Source organism: Callithrix jacchus, chromosome 14 (genome assembly GCF_049354715.1).
Source record: "Callithrix jacchus isolate 240 chromosome 14, calJac240_pri, whole genome shotgun sequence".
Classification (NCBI taxonomy): Eukaryota; Metazoa; Chordata; class Mammalia; order Primates; family Cebidae; genus Callithrix; species Callithrix jacchus.
The window spans coordinates 78,510,337-78,525,666 of NC_133515.1; the positions used below are offsets into that span (position 1 = coordinate 78,510,337).

Below are 15,330 nucleotides of genomic sequence, written 5' to 3' on the forward strand. Positions count from 1 at the left end.
TTCTAACTTTTAGAGGATTAGACAGTAAGTCTTAGGGTCCAAATCACTGGGGCAGTCTTCCGCACATAGGAGGTACACAATAAATGAGCTCCATTGAAGCATAGAGCCAGATCTGAAGGCTACTGTAAACCTGACACACTTAGTAACAGTGAAAATGGAGTGCAAATCCCCAAATCCAAGCCATCCAAAATGAGATTACTCAGTTATGACACTCCAGTTTTCTGAGATGGGTTAAAATATGATCTATATATTTGCCTTAAGAAGGTACAAAAGTACACAAAACATTATAGAAGGCCTCTCATGAAAATTCTGACATCCCGAATTTTAATTATCTGGAGAATTCACTTTTGGAACTACCCCACTCCTTGATGATGCCACACGAAAAAGTGTTATTAAAATAATCCTGAAAACAGATAGGCACTAATTCACCTCAGGCGCTCAGCTTCTACTTCATGAAGTACAAGCACTTTTGCCGACTGCGCTCGGCAGGCTGACAACTGGATTAATTAGAGACTGACAAGAATCAGAGAAAGAAAAGGAAGCATGCAGACCAGAATGCGCAAGTGCTGGTGATGGTATCCTGGTGCCTGGCAGACTGATGGAGGCTGAGCAGCTCATTTACTCAGTGGGGACTTAAGTGCCAAAGTTAGGGCCTGGGGCCTCGAATTTGGATGGATGTGAACAAGAATGGGCAGAGGTCAAGCCTGAGAGGATGGGAAAGTGGGTTGGGCTCTTGGGTTGAGTAACATCCCTAGGTGGGAGGATGCAGGAATGAACAAGTGGAAGCAGAAAACAGATCCAGCTCTCCCAGAAGTCAAACAGCAATGTCAAAATTCCAGTTAGAGGCTCATGAGAAGAACTCGGGATCAAAGGCTAGGCCACGGAGGTCAGAATAACAGTAACTGGGTCTCAGTAATGGGGATGGAGCCAGGAGTGAGGGTGGCTTTTGAATTTAAGTCACAATGATCAAGCAAGTCCTTTGATATTCACCATCTTATTTCCTAATCCCGTCTTCTCAAGATGGCGGTCTACTGGGAAGTAATGCCAAGGTCATGAATTTGGAGTCAGAAAACCTAGCTTAAGTCCCTGCTCTCTCATTATCCAATATGCTATGATGGACCTCTCTGGGAGTCTAGAAAATGGGAATACTCATTATTTCTACCTCATGATATTCCTATATGGCTCAAACAAGATTGTCAAGAAAAGACTATTCTCTATACTGTAGGGGGTGACATGAACGTTACTTGTAATTACTGATGTCATGCTGATCCTGTCTACTCAGAGCTATAACTGGTCTCATGTAAGGGCTAATTAATGAATTATTAGCCCTTTCACAGGCCTCAAATGCTCAGCTGATAAATGGTATGACAATTGGTTTGGCATTCTGAACCCTGCCTATTGTAACTTAAGCAGCATTTTCTATCTCCACTGATAACATGAAAAGCATCTGAGATGTGGCTGGGTCTGTGCTGTCTTTTCATATGGTCTGGTAAGCTCTGGAGCTTGTTAGTGACTGGCCAGTGGTGCCTTTTACATTTGCTGAGTAGCAGTCTGTTATCATTGTTCTACACTTTGACTATGTCTATGATGTCTCCAAGAGAACAGAAATCTCTTAGTAATCAGCTAATCCAATGTGGGTTGAGATAATGATTCTGTGTGTCTGGCTGACCCTGTTCTTCCTCTCTCATGATGGGGGTGTTGCTAGATCTTTAGGGACAAGGGCAAATTCATCAGAGTATTATTTATACTACTTTTCATCTTTGCCAGTGTTTCTGCCATTCTCAAGTTGAAAGATACAGAAGATCTACCTCTAAAAACTGTCTTTAATGAGCAAATCTCAGTGTTAGGAAGTCAGAGATCTCAAACACATGTCAATAATAAGAGAAAAGTTCAACCAGTACTTTACAACAATAAGTGTAGGGGCTTCTCATGCAATGAGGCGTGTTCTTAGCATCTCTGTTACAGGACTGTGGAGCACCCCCTGTGGAATTCATCTGACATAAAATCTCCATGGAATCTTTTAAAAACTTGATTCCCAGAAAGGATGAGAGATTTATGGCTTTGGAAAGATCTGAGCTTGCCGACCCTCTCAGTATGCAAGGCCCGAGGCCATCCCAAGTGGATAGCTTATTATCTCCAAACATATTAAGGCTTCCCTAACAAATAGAGACTCCATGAATTGTTTAAAAGTGAGCTGACATGCAGGGCAACAGCTGTCCAATTAAGGTGAGAAAGAACATGATCTCCTGTCTTTCTACTGATAGGCAAACCAAGGGAGTTCAACCGTCCTGTAAGGCACAGGCACAGGCAAATGGGAGGCACTGAATGAATATACATGAAGAGGCATATAAATATACCACATTAGATTACAAAACAGATCCAAGGCAGTTTCAAATTATATCATAAATGAATACTTTTTTGAAGTAAGGAAATGGGGATCCAGGTAAATTTCAGCTAGAAAAGAGTAAGTAAGCTGCAGGCAGGAATGACGTAAGCACACAGAATGCATGCTTTGAGTTCTGGAGTTCTGGTGCTGGTCGGGTAGTGGCTTGCAAATCAACTGCTCCAGCAGCCAATGGGAAAGCCACAAGATTCGCAGGGTCCACAAGGATCAAGCATTTGTCCTTAGGATCTTGAATATTCTGAGTTGTGTTTTACTATGCTGCTGCAAAATAAGAGCCGGAGCCTTGGATTGCACCTGTTTCTTGGCAGCTAGCATTAAATTCTGTGATCTCAAATGGTCTGTATACCTGAACTGGGCTGTGTTTCAAACAAACCGGATACATACAGCGAATCTCTCAGATGTGAAAGTTAAACTCCCGTGAGGTGTAAACGGGTATTCTGCAGATATAAATGGTAAATAAAATTTGGTCCAACTGTTAATCAACTTAAACTTGAAATATTATAAAACAAAATGCATGTTTTCTGGGGAATTTCAAAAACATGTTGAATGTCCAGTATTGCCCGTCCCACGTCAAATCTGGATGAAACTGATGGTATGATTCCTGGACCAAGATCTGGCACTGCTGAGTCCCCTTGGCAACAGATTTCCCAGTCTGCACTCTGGGAGCTGATGCAGGGGAGTATTTGGGAGTCTCAAATTAAGACGCTGATAGAGAGTATGATGCTGCTCCTGCCACCTCATCAGCCACCTGTGATGGGGAGGACCCACACATAGACAAGAAATGTTCTTTAACAGACAGTTCCCTTCTTTCAATCTGTCCTACAACTTTAAAACAGCATTGCAACAGACATTTTATATGCTTGTGTGACACTGTATCTTCAATAATCAGATATAACACAGAAAATAGTTCTAACAGGGGCTTTAACAGTGACTCACTGGATTTTTCACATCATCAATGCTAACCCTCATATATTAAGCAACGTGAAATCATTTTGTTTTTGAGACACTTAAGACTATACCAGGAAACAGTCTGGTATAATTAGAAGTGGAATTTGATAACTAAAATACTAAAAATAAATTATATTAGCATCATCACCTATTTTAAGCTGTTTCTATAGGCAAATTATTTATTTGCAAATATGTTGGAATACAACACCTGCAATGTCAGGAAAACGCTGTAATACAATATATGGCCATTTTAATGTAGGCTTCCAATCCCTAGAAGTCATAAATGTAGCAGGTGAATTGATTTTTTTAATAAACACACCAGGAGTTACACTTACAAATAAGTGTTATTGATAAAAGTACTCACTTTTAGAGGCTATATTCTTATGCCAAAATGCTGTTCATGTTAAAATTCTATTTGAAACCTCTTCATAGTTGCTTTCAGAGCAAATGACTATGTCACAGAGGACAAAGTGCCTTTATTTTACTGTCACTTTTTGCTTCCTCTAAAGAGTTTCACTCAGCTAGACTGGCCACCTTTTCTTTTTTCTTTAAACCAGACTTCAACATAAATGACTTTGGCTATTTTTTGGAGTCTAATAAATGTTCAAAGTCAAGGGTTTACAAAGCTGAGGATATGCAAAAGGATGTGCTATGATCTCTAAAGTCAATTTCAAAAGAGAGGCACCAAAAATATTCTGAATGACTATGTTCCTGGAGTAAGTGTACATTTTTCCCATGTAACTTCTGAAAGGAAAAACACTTCACTTAAGATGTACATTTTAGCATGTTTAAAAATAATTTTACTATCTGGTGGGAGCTTGCATTGGGGGAAATAAGCAAACATGCTTCATAGGAAAAGTGCAACTAGGTGCTTTAAATACAGGGGTGTTGAGTCCAATCAATTCCTTGGAACTGAGGCAAACAGTAGAAGAAGATGAAGATGAGGATTTAAAAATAAGATGGTCTAATATAGCCACGTTAGGTAAAATGACATCTTTTGAACACTGGGCAATATGATTACTAATTAAAATATTAAATTCTCCTGGGTAGACAAAAGCTAAAAGGAAATCAATTCTGCTATTTATCAATGGTTACAGCATATAGAAGATGGAATCTTTTCTTTTTAAAATCTGCAAGCCTTTTCTGAAGGGCATGCCTCTTAATAACCTTCATTAACTTCTGTTTGGTTGCCTAAGAGTTGTCTCATCCAAAAAAAGTTTAGCACAGTCTCAAAAGAGATTGTGTTTATTTAAGCTTGTTGGAAAAACATTCCTATCATTTCAAGAATGACTAAATATTTTTCATTCACATAGTTAGCATTCCAGACTATGTTTTCTTGCCTCTGTTGATTAGATGAAAATTAGCAGGCCCAAGTCTGATCTATTAGATGCAATTATTGTCTTAGGAAAATTATGAGACTCCCAGCAATAATACCCTTTTAGGTATGGGAAGTAGATGGCAGAGGAAATAAAGAGCAACCCACCCCCTTGCACGCCACCTCAACAGGGAAGTACTTAACAGCTGAACTCTGTAAACTCGGGGCAGAGGAATTTCTAATCATGTGTTTCAAAATTAGCTCTCAACAGTTCTGAATATTTAAGGCACTGATCAGTTTGGTCATCTAGCAAATTAAGAGTGTAAGACCAACCTTCAATTTTATTTGTAAAACTTTGTTCTGCACGGCAGTCTTACCAAAATCAAGTACAAAGTGCAAGGCATTACTGGGACAAGCAAAGACACGCTGGACTTGGAGAACAAGCAGCAAAACCTCTAGCTATAAGCAAGAATAACCATTTCTTCTCTAGTAAACTACTTCCACAACATTTATTTCTACACCTGCTTAACTATTAATGTAATTGGTGGACCTAACATGTAAAGAAAGCCATTCATATAAGGTACATATTTCGGTATAGTTGTGAAAAAGTCATAAAATCTTGAAAGTGATATATTAAGGCTGGATATGAACGTCTTTTACATTCATTTTACCTATATTCTGGTTTTATTTAAAGTATCTAAAGATAAATCAATAAAATATCTAAATATCTAAAGATATTTTAAATAATCAGAGAAAAATCAAAATACAATAATAGTCATCATTGAAAAATTTCTGATGTTTACATTAAAGACCTAGGTTCACAAATGGTCAGTTGCTACACATTTGTTACCCAACATATGGCCTTATTTGGACAAGCAAAAAATAGACTGTGTTATATTTTAATTTCCATTTATGGAACTAGTTTCCAGGACATTTAGAGTTCAAGGATAAAACACATGCCTAACGGTCTTTAGGCTATTACGAATATTTTATTATTCTTGGCTTACTAATAATAGCATAGTATATGGCGCTGAAGCAATGCCACCCATAAACTGAGTTTTGATCCCTGTTATGTACCAGAATGTTAATAACATGTGACCCTATGGCATCTTTGACTTCACTGCCTCTTGGGGTCAGCCAAACTATGTTTGACTCCTTGCCACAAAAGCTGTAGCTTAATCATTTGAGATACTGTTCAGTGAGGAAGCATTATGGGCAGGGCTGGAAACATTTTTTCTTGTTTCAAAGAATTCCCACCCAGATATGTGCCTGGTACAGACCTTTCTGGCAGCCCAGTGGAAATCTCATTAGAAGGGCAGCTTGATTCAAGCTATATCATCAGCCTTCAGGGAGAGAATATAGTACCTCTATAAATTTGGGATTGATGAAGATGACAACAGTACATTTGATAGCTCACAGAATTCCAGCCTTTTAGAGGAGCGCAGCTTGCACTATTGGATGAACTGAGACTGAAGTGGCTTACTAAATCCTCAAAGGTCAAGACATGCCTGACACCCAGTCTTCAATATCGTCCCAAGTAGGACCGGGATTCCCTAAGTATGAGACCCAAGAAAGCCATGTGGCAGGAAAAAAGATAGTTGATTTTTTGGTTCAACCACATTCCATCCTAAACCCAGAGTTAGAAAGAATCCATGCACAGTGAATCTCTTATTGCTCTATTCTCTTCTTCAGGAGATCATTAAGGCCAGGTGAGCAGAATTATTAGGCCTGAGACTCAGCTGAGTATCTGATAATACGTCTGCAAATAGCAGTTTTAACTTTTTATTATATAGAAAACTTAAAAAATCCTGAATAATATGCTGGACTCTGATATACCTCTCATCCAGCTTTTACAATCTACAAATAACTCTTTGACTTCCTGTCTGAGATAGAGCATGGATTTTGCTTTGTTTTTGGAGACAAAAATAGTAGAAAGGAAACTACTCATTTGCCCAACCACAAGGATGGAATTTATTTACTGGCAACCTGGGTATAATTCGGAATGCTACCTTTTAAAATGTTACCTACATTGTTCCTAGTTCTTGAAAAGTGATACTCTGGTGTTGGCTTCAAAATCCCTAAGGTCTTCAAAATCATCAGCTCCTCCCTGCAGGAGATGGTGCACCTAAGAAGACCTGAAGAACATTCAGGTCACAGTGGCCACCTGGGCAAGGTCCAGCCGCAGCCCACGGTGAGAGGGCAGATCAGGTCTGACATCAAGACTTCAAAGTCCCCATGCAGCTCTAATCTCTTGCATCGGGTATCACAGCTAAGCTAGCCACACACCTGTCCACATCTCTTGAATTTTTCTTATTGAGTAATCATGTGCATGTTATAGATGTGACATAGCCAACACTTCCCTCCCCGATACCTTATCTCACCTTCAGTTACAAAATAGATTTCTAATGGAAACGGCAACCTGTCCTCAGAATCTCTTTGACATTAAGAATCAGCTTTGGCAGCATTTATACTTGGTATTATTGGGAAAAAAAATTAGCAAATTATTCTCAATACCTATGATGATGTAAAAAAAATTATTGCCCGTTTAAGTAACTGAAATGCAGTGGCACCTACACCATGCCTTAAAAACAGTACATTAATGTGGCAGTGAGCATTAGCCTTGGAGGGTCTGGGGAAGCCCCACTTAAACTCTGTAGTTCTGGACTTCAGGGCTGAACTGGGACAGAACACACCACAGAGTACACATCAGTCTTGGAAGGGAGGCTGCCACCGGTATGTAGCCCAGAGCTGAGTGCCCATCAGAAGGGTGAGCTGTCAATGCAGGAGACTGGTCTGACTGGCCTGTAGACCGGTGGGCCCACCTCATGTCACACACTTCCACAACACTCTTACTTAGGTTCTCAAGATGTGTTTTCACTGATAAGCACCCTAACATTATTCTTCCTGCAACTGGTAGATCAGGGGTCCCAATGGCCATCAGCTTTTGAAGGTCTGGTTAAGGTAACTCTATATCAGGGTCTGCTCCCTCACTCAACTACAAAGAAGATCTCCAAGAAGGGTCTGGTTGGGACTTCCTCCTCCAGTCTTTCTGCCTCACTTATTATTCACTTATAATAAAAATTCTGAGAATTTACTTACATATCGGATGTCGTTTTAGGGATTCAAAAGAATATGCCAAATTCCTTCTTTACAGGGGGATGGAGTCTCTTTCAGGGTTGTAGTGCATTGCAGCACAGAGGGAGTGTCCATTCAGGGTCCAGGGTCTGGGTCCTGGGGACACACTGTGCTGTCAGTTATGAGCTGTAAGACCCTGAGCAAGTTACATGATCTCAGAACTTGGTGTTCTCTGATGGTAAACTGGGATGACAGTACCATACAGAAGGCACGCTGTGAGGATCTCCAATTCATTGTTCCTCTTAAAGTACTTAAATCTGACACACAGCAAGTGTTATGAAATGTTAGCCACTGTCATTAATGGTTACAAATAAGAGTGGTCCAACGGTGTTAGATGCAGATGAAGACCGATTTCTGCTGTCCCATCTCTTTTTTGTTTTCAGTTTTTAAGGAGATTAAGGTTATGTCTTCTCTGTACTCCCTTCAACTGAAAACTTTATATGCTATTCCACACATTTCCACCCTAGCTCTTTACAAGGGTCAGGAAATAAAAATAATGAGATCGATAAACAAGAGACGTAGAGAAAAGCCAGCAAAGCAAAATGTGAGAATATAATCCGTTACAGACTGGAAAGGCTTATCTGTGTACCTGAATTGGGTGTTGACAGTAACTTGCTAAGAAGTCATCATGAGAGTACTTAAGTGCCAATTTAAAAAGCACTTAGGTACTTGTGAATCAAGTTGGCTGTCAAGTAACAGCCTAGTCTTTAAGGGCCCCCAGCTTCATGACTCTAGTCCTCCAGGAGTAACCAAGCACATTATCTTGTCATTTGGAAGGCATGTGTCTCCAATAACAACAGCCGCAATAAGGTTCTTCCTGCCTGGAGGTCCTAACACGCCATATTTGGTGATGCTGTTGGTTTACTTAGAATCTAAAACCACAATCCTTGTGGGGGGTCCTTTCATCTAATTTCATACTCTGACTATGTACCTAGAAACTGCAGCAAACAGGGTAAGGGCCAACACTGGTTATGCAACTGTGCACAGAGGAATTTATTTTGTATATAAACCAGGTAAATACTAGTGTTTCTGGTTTTCCTCTAACTAATTCTGGGTGATTGCTTATTTATTGCACTTTAACACCTTGCACTTTTTCTTATTTCATACAATCCTTTTGCTACTCTGAAATCACTTAAAATTATATTTAAGTATGCTATTGAATGACTGCTGAGAAAAATACCTTCATAAGATTCCAGAGAGTTTCTTGGACCCAATAAACTAAGCAATAACATCCATTCACCCTGTATTATTTTTTAAGTTCATTATTAGTAGCCATAAATAACCCTTGAGTATCATTATCATAAGCTGTGTGCTGTTTTTAATCCTATACTAAAATAATCTGTGTTCCTATTAATACATCCTAAAATGAAAGCATTATCAGAGAGTAAATACATTCATACGAAACTCACTACTCAACTAAGTTAAAAACAGAAACAAAAAAAGCAAGATAAATTATTTCTCTGAGAACCAGAAAATGGAATCTTCCGAAAGGTTTGATGAGAGATGCATGCCAGAGTATGAAAGAGACACAGAGGAAAAAAGACCAGCAAAACTTTACAGCTAAAATGATAAGGATGCTGAGCTCTGTTTAGGTGGAGGGGGCTGCCAGGACCTGAGGCTCTAGAAGTGAACTTAGGGATGCATCTCAAAGGGATCTTTCCCCTGAGGTCTTCAAATTGTGGGGAGACAGTAGGTGGACAATCACATCCAAAACACCTGGAGCAGTTTTCAAAGTGCAAACGATTTCCTCCCTTGCCCCTGCTGACTGCCATCACTCCCCAATTAAGCCAAAGTAGAGATGGGTGAGGGCACCAGAGGCAGGGCATGAATAGGATGGGACGCCCTATTGGGCAGGGGAAGCAAGCACAAATGGAGCCGAATCTGACAGGCTTCAGTTGATCCTCACTCAGCCACACAATGGCAACTACACTTGGGGGAAATGATCTAAATCGCTTTAAACCTGAATGTCTTCATGTCCAAAATGGGATAATAAAGCCTTCAGCAGCGTGGCTGTGAAGGTTAAATGAAATTGAGAGCAAATCTGATGCACTTACCTACCCCACGATACCTCAATGGGGACATTCCCTTTCTCCCGGATTAATTTAAAACTCAGCCTAAATAGATTCTTCAAAGTTAAAGGTCATCTCTTATTTAGCTTTGTGTCCAGTGCTGTATCTGAATTCCAGGAGGTTCTCAATTATTATTTTTTCAAATCTGTGGCTCACCAAAACTGTAACATTTTTCTCAAACAGTAGATGATTAGATTACAACTCTACGCAGATGTGGTAGAGACCAAATTCTAAGTGACTACACTAACATTCACTCCTTACTCAAACATCAATGTGTGCTAAGAAAATGGTAATAAATGAGTTTTATATATATATTTACCTATCACCACCTGCCTTCCTTCCCCACTCAGCATAATGGACATGGTGATGAATGAAAAAGGTAGGCACAAAAGGATCCGCCTTCCTTTCATTTACTTCCAAAGGAAAGGCTCTCTTCTTCTTTAACAAGTTTTTAAAGTTTTATTTTGAATTTATGACACAAAATCCATGAGGTTAAAAGGCTAATGTTTGCTGGATTATGAATTTATGCTTTTCATTTTCCTTACAGTGTGCCCCAAATATCTGTAATTAAATATTTCAAGTTGACAACAGATTGCTCCTAATTCTTAGGGACAGATATTCTTATCTTAATCTGCTTCGGCAAGGGATCCTTTCCTGTAAAGCCAACTGTACAACCATTATACGTAATTCTATGTGTTCTTTTTTTTCAGCACTGAAGTGCTGTCTTTAGGGGATGGGAGGAGTATATATACATGAAGGCGTGGGTTACTCCCACAAAATTGGTCATCTGGAAGCTATAAAGTTTTGGAGTGTGGCAGCTGCTCTCTGAGTACAGTAATGACGAGGGAATCGGTGATGTCAATAGAACTGGAGTCCTCAAGCTTAAACTTTTATAGGATTTTTAAGGTCTTTAATAAGTGTAGCCCCTCAGAGGCTGATGAAGCTAGCCAGGCAAACACTGGAGTCTGAGTTTATTAACATTTTGGTGGAAGCAAAAGACTTCTTCATACTTAAAAGACTTAGTCTATTTAACTGACTTTCTGGAAAGAGCAGTCCATTTTTCAATATCTGTTCTTAGAAATTCTAGAAAGATCCATCTTCAACATGGATTGATTTTTGACCCACATTAGTTCATTTTACTATGCAAATGTACTTCTTAATGCTGGATACCCTCGATTAGAAATGTCCGTATAAATATTCAAACCCTTGTCTGCAGTAACAGACACAAACACAAGATTAAAGACTGAGATGAGTTAAGTATGCAAGGAATCTTCCCAGGATGGAGGAAATGAGCTGGCTGCTACGCCAATGGCCTGAATAGGAGTTGGGACAGAAAAACTAGTACAGGATGACTCATCCTTCCTTCCACTGAGAGGTAGCAAATGCAGGTAATTGTGACATAAGTAACAGCACTAGAGGAACTGTAAAGCCACAGCCATTGGGATATCAGAAGTAGAACGCATATAGGCCGGGCGCGGTGGCTCAAGCCTGTAATCCCAGCACTTTGGGAGGCTGAAGGAGGTGGATCATGAGGTCAAGAGATCAAGACCATCCTGGTCAACATGGTGAAACCCCGTCTCTACTAAAAATACAAAAAATTAGCTGGGCATGGTGGCGCGTGCCTGTAATCCCAGCTACTCAGGAGGCTGAGGCAGGAGAATTGCCTGAACCCAGGAGGTGGAGGTTGCGGTGAGCCGAGATCGCGCCATTGCACTCCAGCCTGGGTAACAAGAGTGAAACTCCGTCTCCAAAAAAAAAAGAAGTAGAACACATATTCAGTGATGGCACCAGTCAGTGCAAATTGCCTTTGATGGTTCCAGTCTTTTTGTCTAGTTGCCAGGACCCTTGGGCTTATGGACATGTCACAAGTCAAATATGCTAAGCTTGACTCATCAGTCTCATTTTCAATTTCATTTTGTTAGGCTGACCTTTGGGTGTTAATTAGCCTTGAAGTGAACTTAATTAAAACATATGTATTCTTATACTGTATTCAGATACACATATTTGCAATGGCAAAATAACGACCACACTATTCTCATTTTACATGTGCAACATTTCCCTCAAATGATTAGTTTGAGCTGTTTGATAAATCTGTCAGCAACTGGTAACAGCACGAAGCAGACATTATGCCCGAGGAAATAAACAAACAAGAACATACTGGTAGAAGCTTCTTCAACATAAGACATTCGCCAGGGACTCATTAGCATCTACAAGGTTTACCTTCGCACACAGGGCAACACTCCCCAGGCACTTTCACAGGGTTTGTGCAGGTCTGTCCGCAGACAGTCGCAACGCAGTGGCGTTCACCGTTGACACACTGGCAGAACGTGCAGTCGTCTTCCCGCCACCGGTCTCCATGGGCAAGGATCAGGCCATTGGCATAGCAGCCAGCAGGATTATTAAAAGGATACACTGGATCTAAATGAGAACATGAGTTCAGCGTTAGACTGAACATATTTTAAATCTCATCTCTTCTGCCTGCACCCAGAGACATTTTTTCCCTAGGTTCTAGTCGTCAGCAGTTCTATTCCAACTGTGATCAACAGAAGCTCAGGGTTGCATGAGGAGTCTCTGGGGGTGCAGGCAAAAGCAGCTGTCACACTGAATTTATGTCTACTCATCCTGACACAGCAGTCAGAGCATAGGATCTGTGGTCTAAAAACCAATGTGCAGGTGTTATCACTCAGTATAAAGTTGGAAAGCTTTGTGGCTGGAGCTGTGAGTTGGTAATTAGAAAACATGAATCAGTTTTAGGCTCTCACAATGTCTTCAGAGTTGAAGACACAAATGTTTATCAAACCTCGATTTTCCTATATGTAAAGTAGAAACAACAACGCTCTGTCTAACTCAGAGTGACGTTGCTACTTCTAGCACTGTATCTCATGTGCCTGGAGGACCATGTGGGCAACGGGGCTCTTGCTGCGGCCTTGTTCAAGATAAGCCTGGTCTAGACATACCATGGGTCACTGTTTCTTGGAGGAGGGCTGTGAACTTAAGCCATTTTTACTCCCATAAGCTGGGAAGCTAAGCTGCAGCCCCAGGTGGGAGACAGAAATGCCAATGCTACTGTAAAGAAAAAAAGTTTCTGAGGTCATTGACAAGGATATAAATACTGGATGCAAAACCCCCTCATATCCCTATATTGAAAGCAACTAGATAAATTAATCGGTTTTCTCAGAAATACATAAATAACTGGCTTCAACAAACAAGTACTGCTGTGCTGGGAGGGGAATCCAGACAGTTTAGAGTTTGGTCATCTTTATTCTAAGGACATAGTAGGGCATTATAATGAAGTTACTTAGAAGGTCAACATTCAAAATAACGCCATCACAGTGTTAGGAAGGCAGCCTGCCAGAGAGGGAGGCGGCCCATGCACCTGAGCAAGATAAGATTTTTAAAAATCCTGAGTAAAAAGTATTAGAATACATATTTTTTTTCTACTTTGAGCCTGGATCTGAATTCCAGGAAGTGAGACATAACCAGATCCATGCCCAGACTACTCCTTATGATGACTACACAGAGGTCCGTATGTACATTTTTACAGCATCAACTGCTGCACCGCTTCAGATGCTATTACAGACTGAGGACAGGTAGGGAACAAATCAATTAGGAAGGTTAAATATTTGATGTAATTATTTTTAATTGTAAACATCACCTAAAGAATAAACTACTTTTCTCCTACGTTGGTTAAAATAAACTCTAATAGGGAAAAGGACTCACTGTTAGTGAATTATGTTAGGAGTGTAATTTTCATACCTTAAACATTTCAGATCTTCAATACTGTGCTGCAAATATAGCTTAAACATCAAAAGGAGAAAATTATAGGAAAATGAAAAAGGATGGAAGGTGCCGTGACATTGTGCGCTCCCACTTTGTGTGCAGAGATCAGGCATAAGACTAACACAAGAGACTTTAGATTGAAGATCCAGGACCCGGTTAGGACAGAAAGGCTCACATGACCTTCCTTTCTGGGGAAACAGTGTTGTGTTATCAGAAGAACACTACAGACACAGTCAGGTATGGGGTTATTGTTCCTGGCTGCCTTGTAAACCCAGGCAAGTGACTTTTCTGAACGTCAACATCCTAATCTTTAAAATGTGTGGGCTGCAGCAAGTGTTATTCAGAGCTACTGTTCTGAAATGCTTATTATTTGTGAACATCAGTGATGGGAAGATGCAGCCTGTTGGAGGAACATGAACATATTACTTCTCGGAGAGAAGAGGGGAATCCAGAGAAAGCAGATTCCTGAGAGTCACACCTGACACCTGGCTGGGCCTCGAGCTGGTGTCACCAACACCTGATACCAAGACCCCATATGAACCACCACATATTTTCAGAGAAGCAGAAGCAGTCCCTGATCTCCCTGGAGGGGCATGGGTATTGCGACAGAGGTAGGGTTAGTTCCCCTCTGGGCTGGCGGGCTGAGACTGTCAGGGCGAGGCACGCACTATCCTAACTGAGCAATCTGAGGTGAGCAGGTGGTGAGCTCTAATGTGAGCGTGAAGACAAAGCTTTGTCCCAGGACTTGCTGAGGAATTGCTGGAACTGCAGGGAAGGAATGGAAAACAACTCCGGGAAATCTCACGTTGCCTATGGAAAGAGATGACCCATCGTCTACACCCAGGCATAGCCTCCCTCAGGGAAGTATTTCCACACATTCTGCCTGGGATGAACATGCTAAAAGACCACAATGTCCTAAAAACAGCTAAACAAGGAACTTCAATATTCCTTTACTTTTGGATGAGACTGAATTAGGACAACTTTGATTTAAAAACTCTATAGCATGTCTATTCCTGTAATCTGTAATTGGCACCTTTTCTTACCTTCACACACTGGGCAGCATTCTCCTTCAGGCACATAGTACCTCTCGCAGTTTATCTCACCGCACTGGGCAGTGAAGCAGATGGCAACGCCCCCTTGGCATCGACAGAACCGACAGTTGTCCATTCGAAACATGTCTCCATCATAATATTCCACATTGTTAAATACGCAGGCTGGCTTTGTATCTGAAAAGGGTTCAAACAAACAAGGCACATTTGTAGTCATTTTTAAGTTGTGTCCTTTGATGTTTTTCAAACAGCCTCTAGAAAATTTCTAATAGCAGGTTATAATATGGTGGAAATTTACTAAACTCAATATAAGTTTATGTAACAGAAACAAAGCAAAGCAAAACAAAATAAAATAAACAAAACACATTGTTATCTAGTTTACACCAAGGAATAGAAATTCCCCCTGGTAAAATCTACACTGACTTCCTTCCATCCCAGACAAAGCTAAACTTTATGACCATGAAACTCACATAACTGGTATGTGCTTAAAAGTGATTCTATTTGTTTGGTTAAATCATTGTCTACCTCAAATGAATAATCCTGCCTCCACATTAGGTTTTGTTCTGCCTCAAAAATTTTATTAAGGCCTTTCTGGAAGTGGTGATGTTCTGTTCCTCCAGTGCTCTCTTA

The 15,330-nt window shown here is 40.5% G+C and overlaps 1 protein-coding gene across 8 annotated transcripts in view; it reads right to left on the reverse strand.

Moving 5' to 3' along the window:
* CRIM1 (cysteine rich transmembrane BMP regulator 1) overlaps positions 1 to 15,330 on the reverse strand; it is a 196,022-nt gene that overhangs the window by 53,998 nt on the left and 126,694 nt on the right. For all 8 annotated transcript variants that reach the window (XM_035272823.3, XM_002757863.7, XM_078349502.1 and 5 more), the window contains 2 exons: positions 14,695 to 14,877; positions 12,092 to 12,289 (listed from right to left, as the gene is read on the reverse strand). In XM_035272823.3, the coding sequence (XP_035128714.2) occupies positions 12,092 to 12,289; positions 14,695 to 14,877 (381 nt within the window). The remainder of the gene's footprint in view (positions 1 to 12,091; positions 12,290 to 14,694; positions 14,878 to 15,330) is intronic.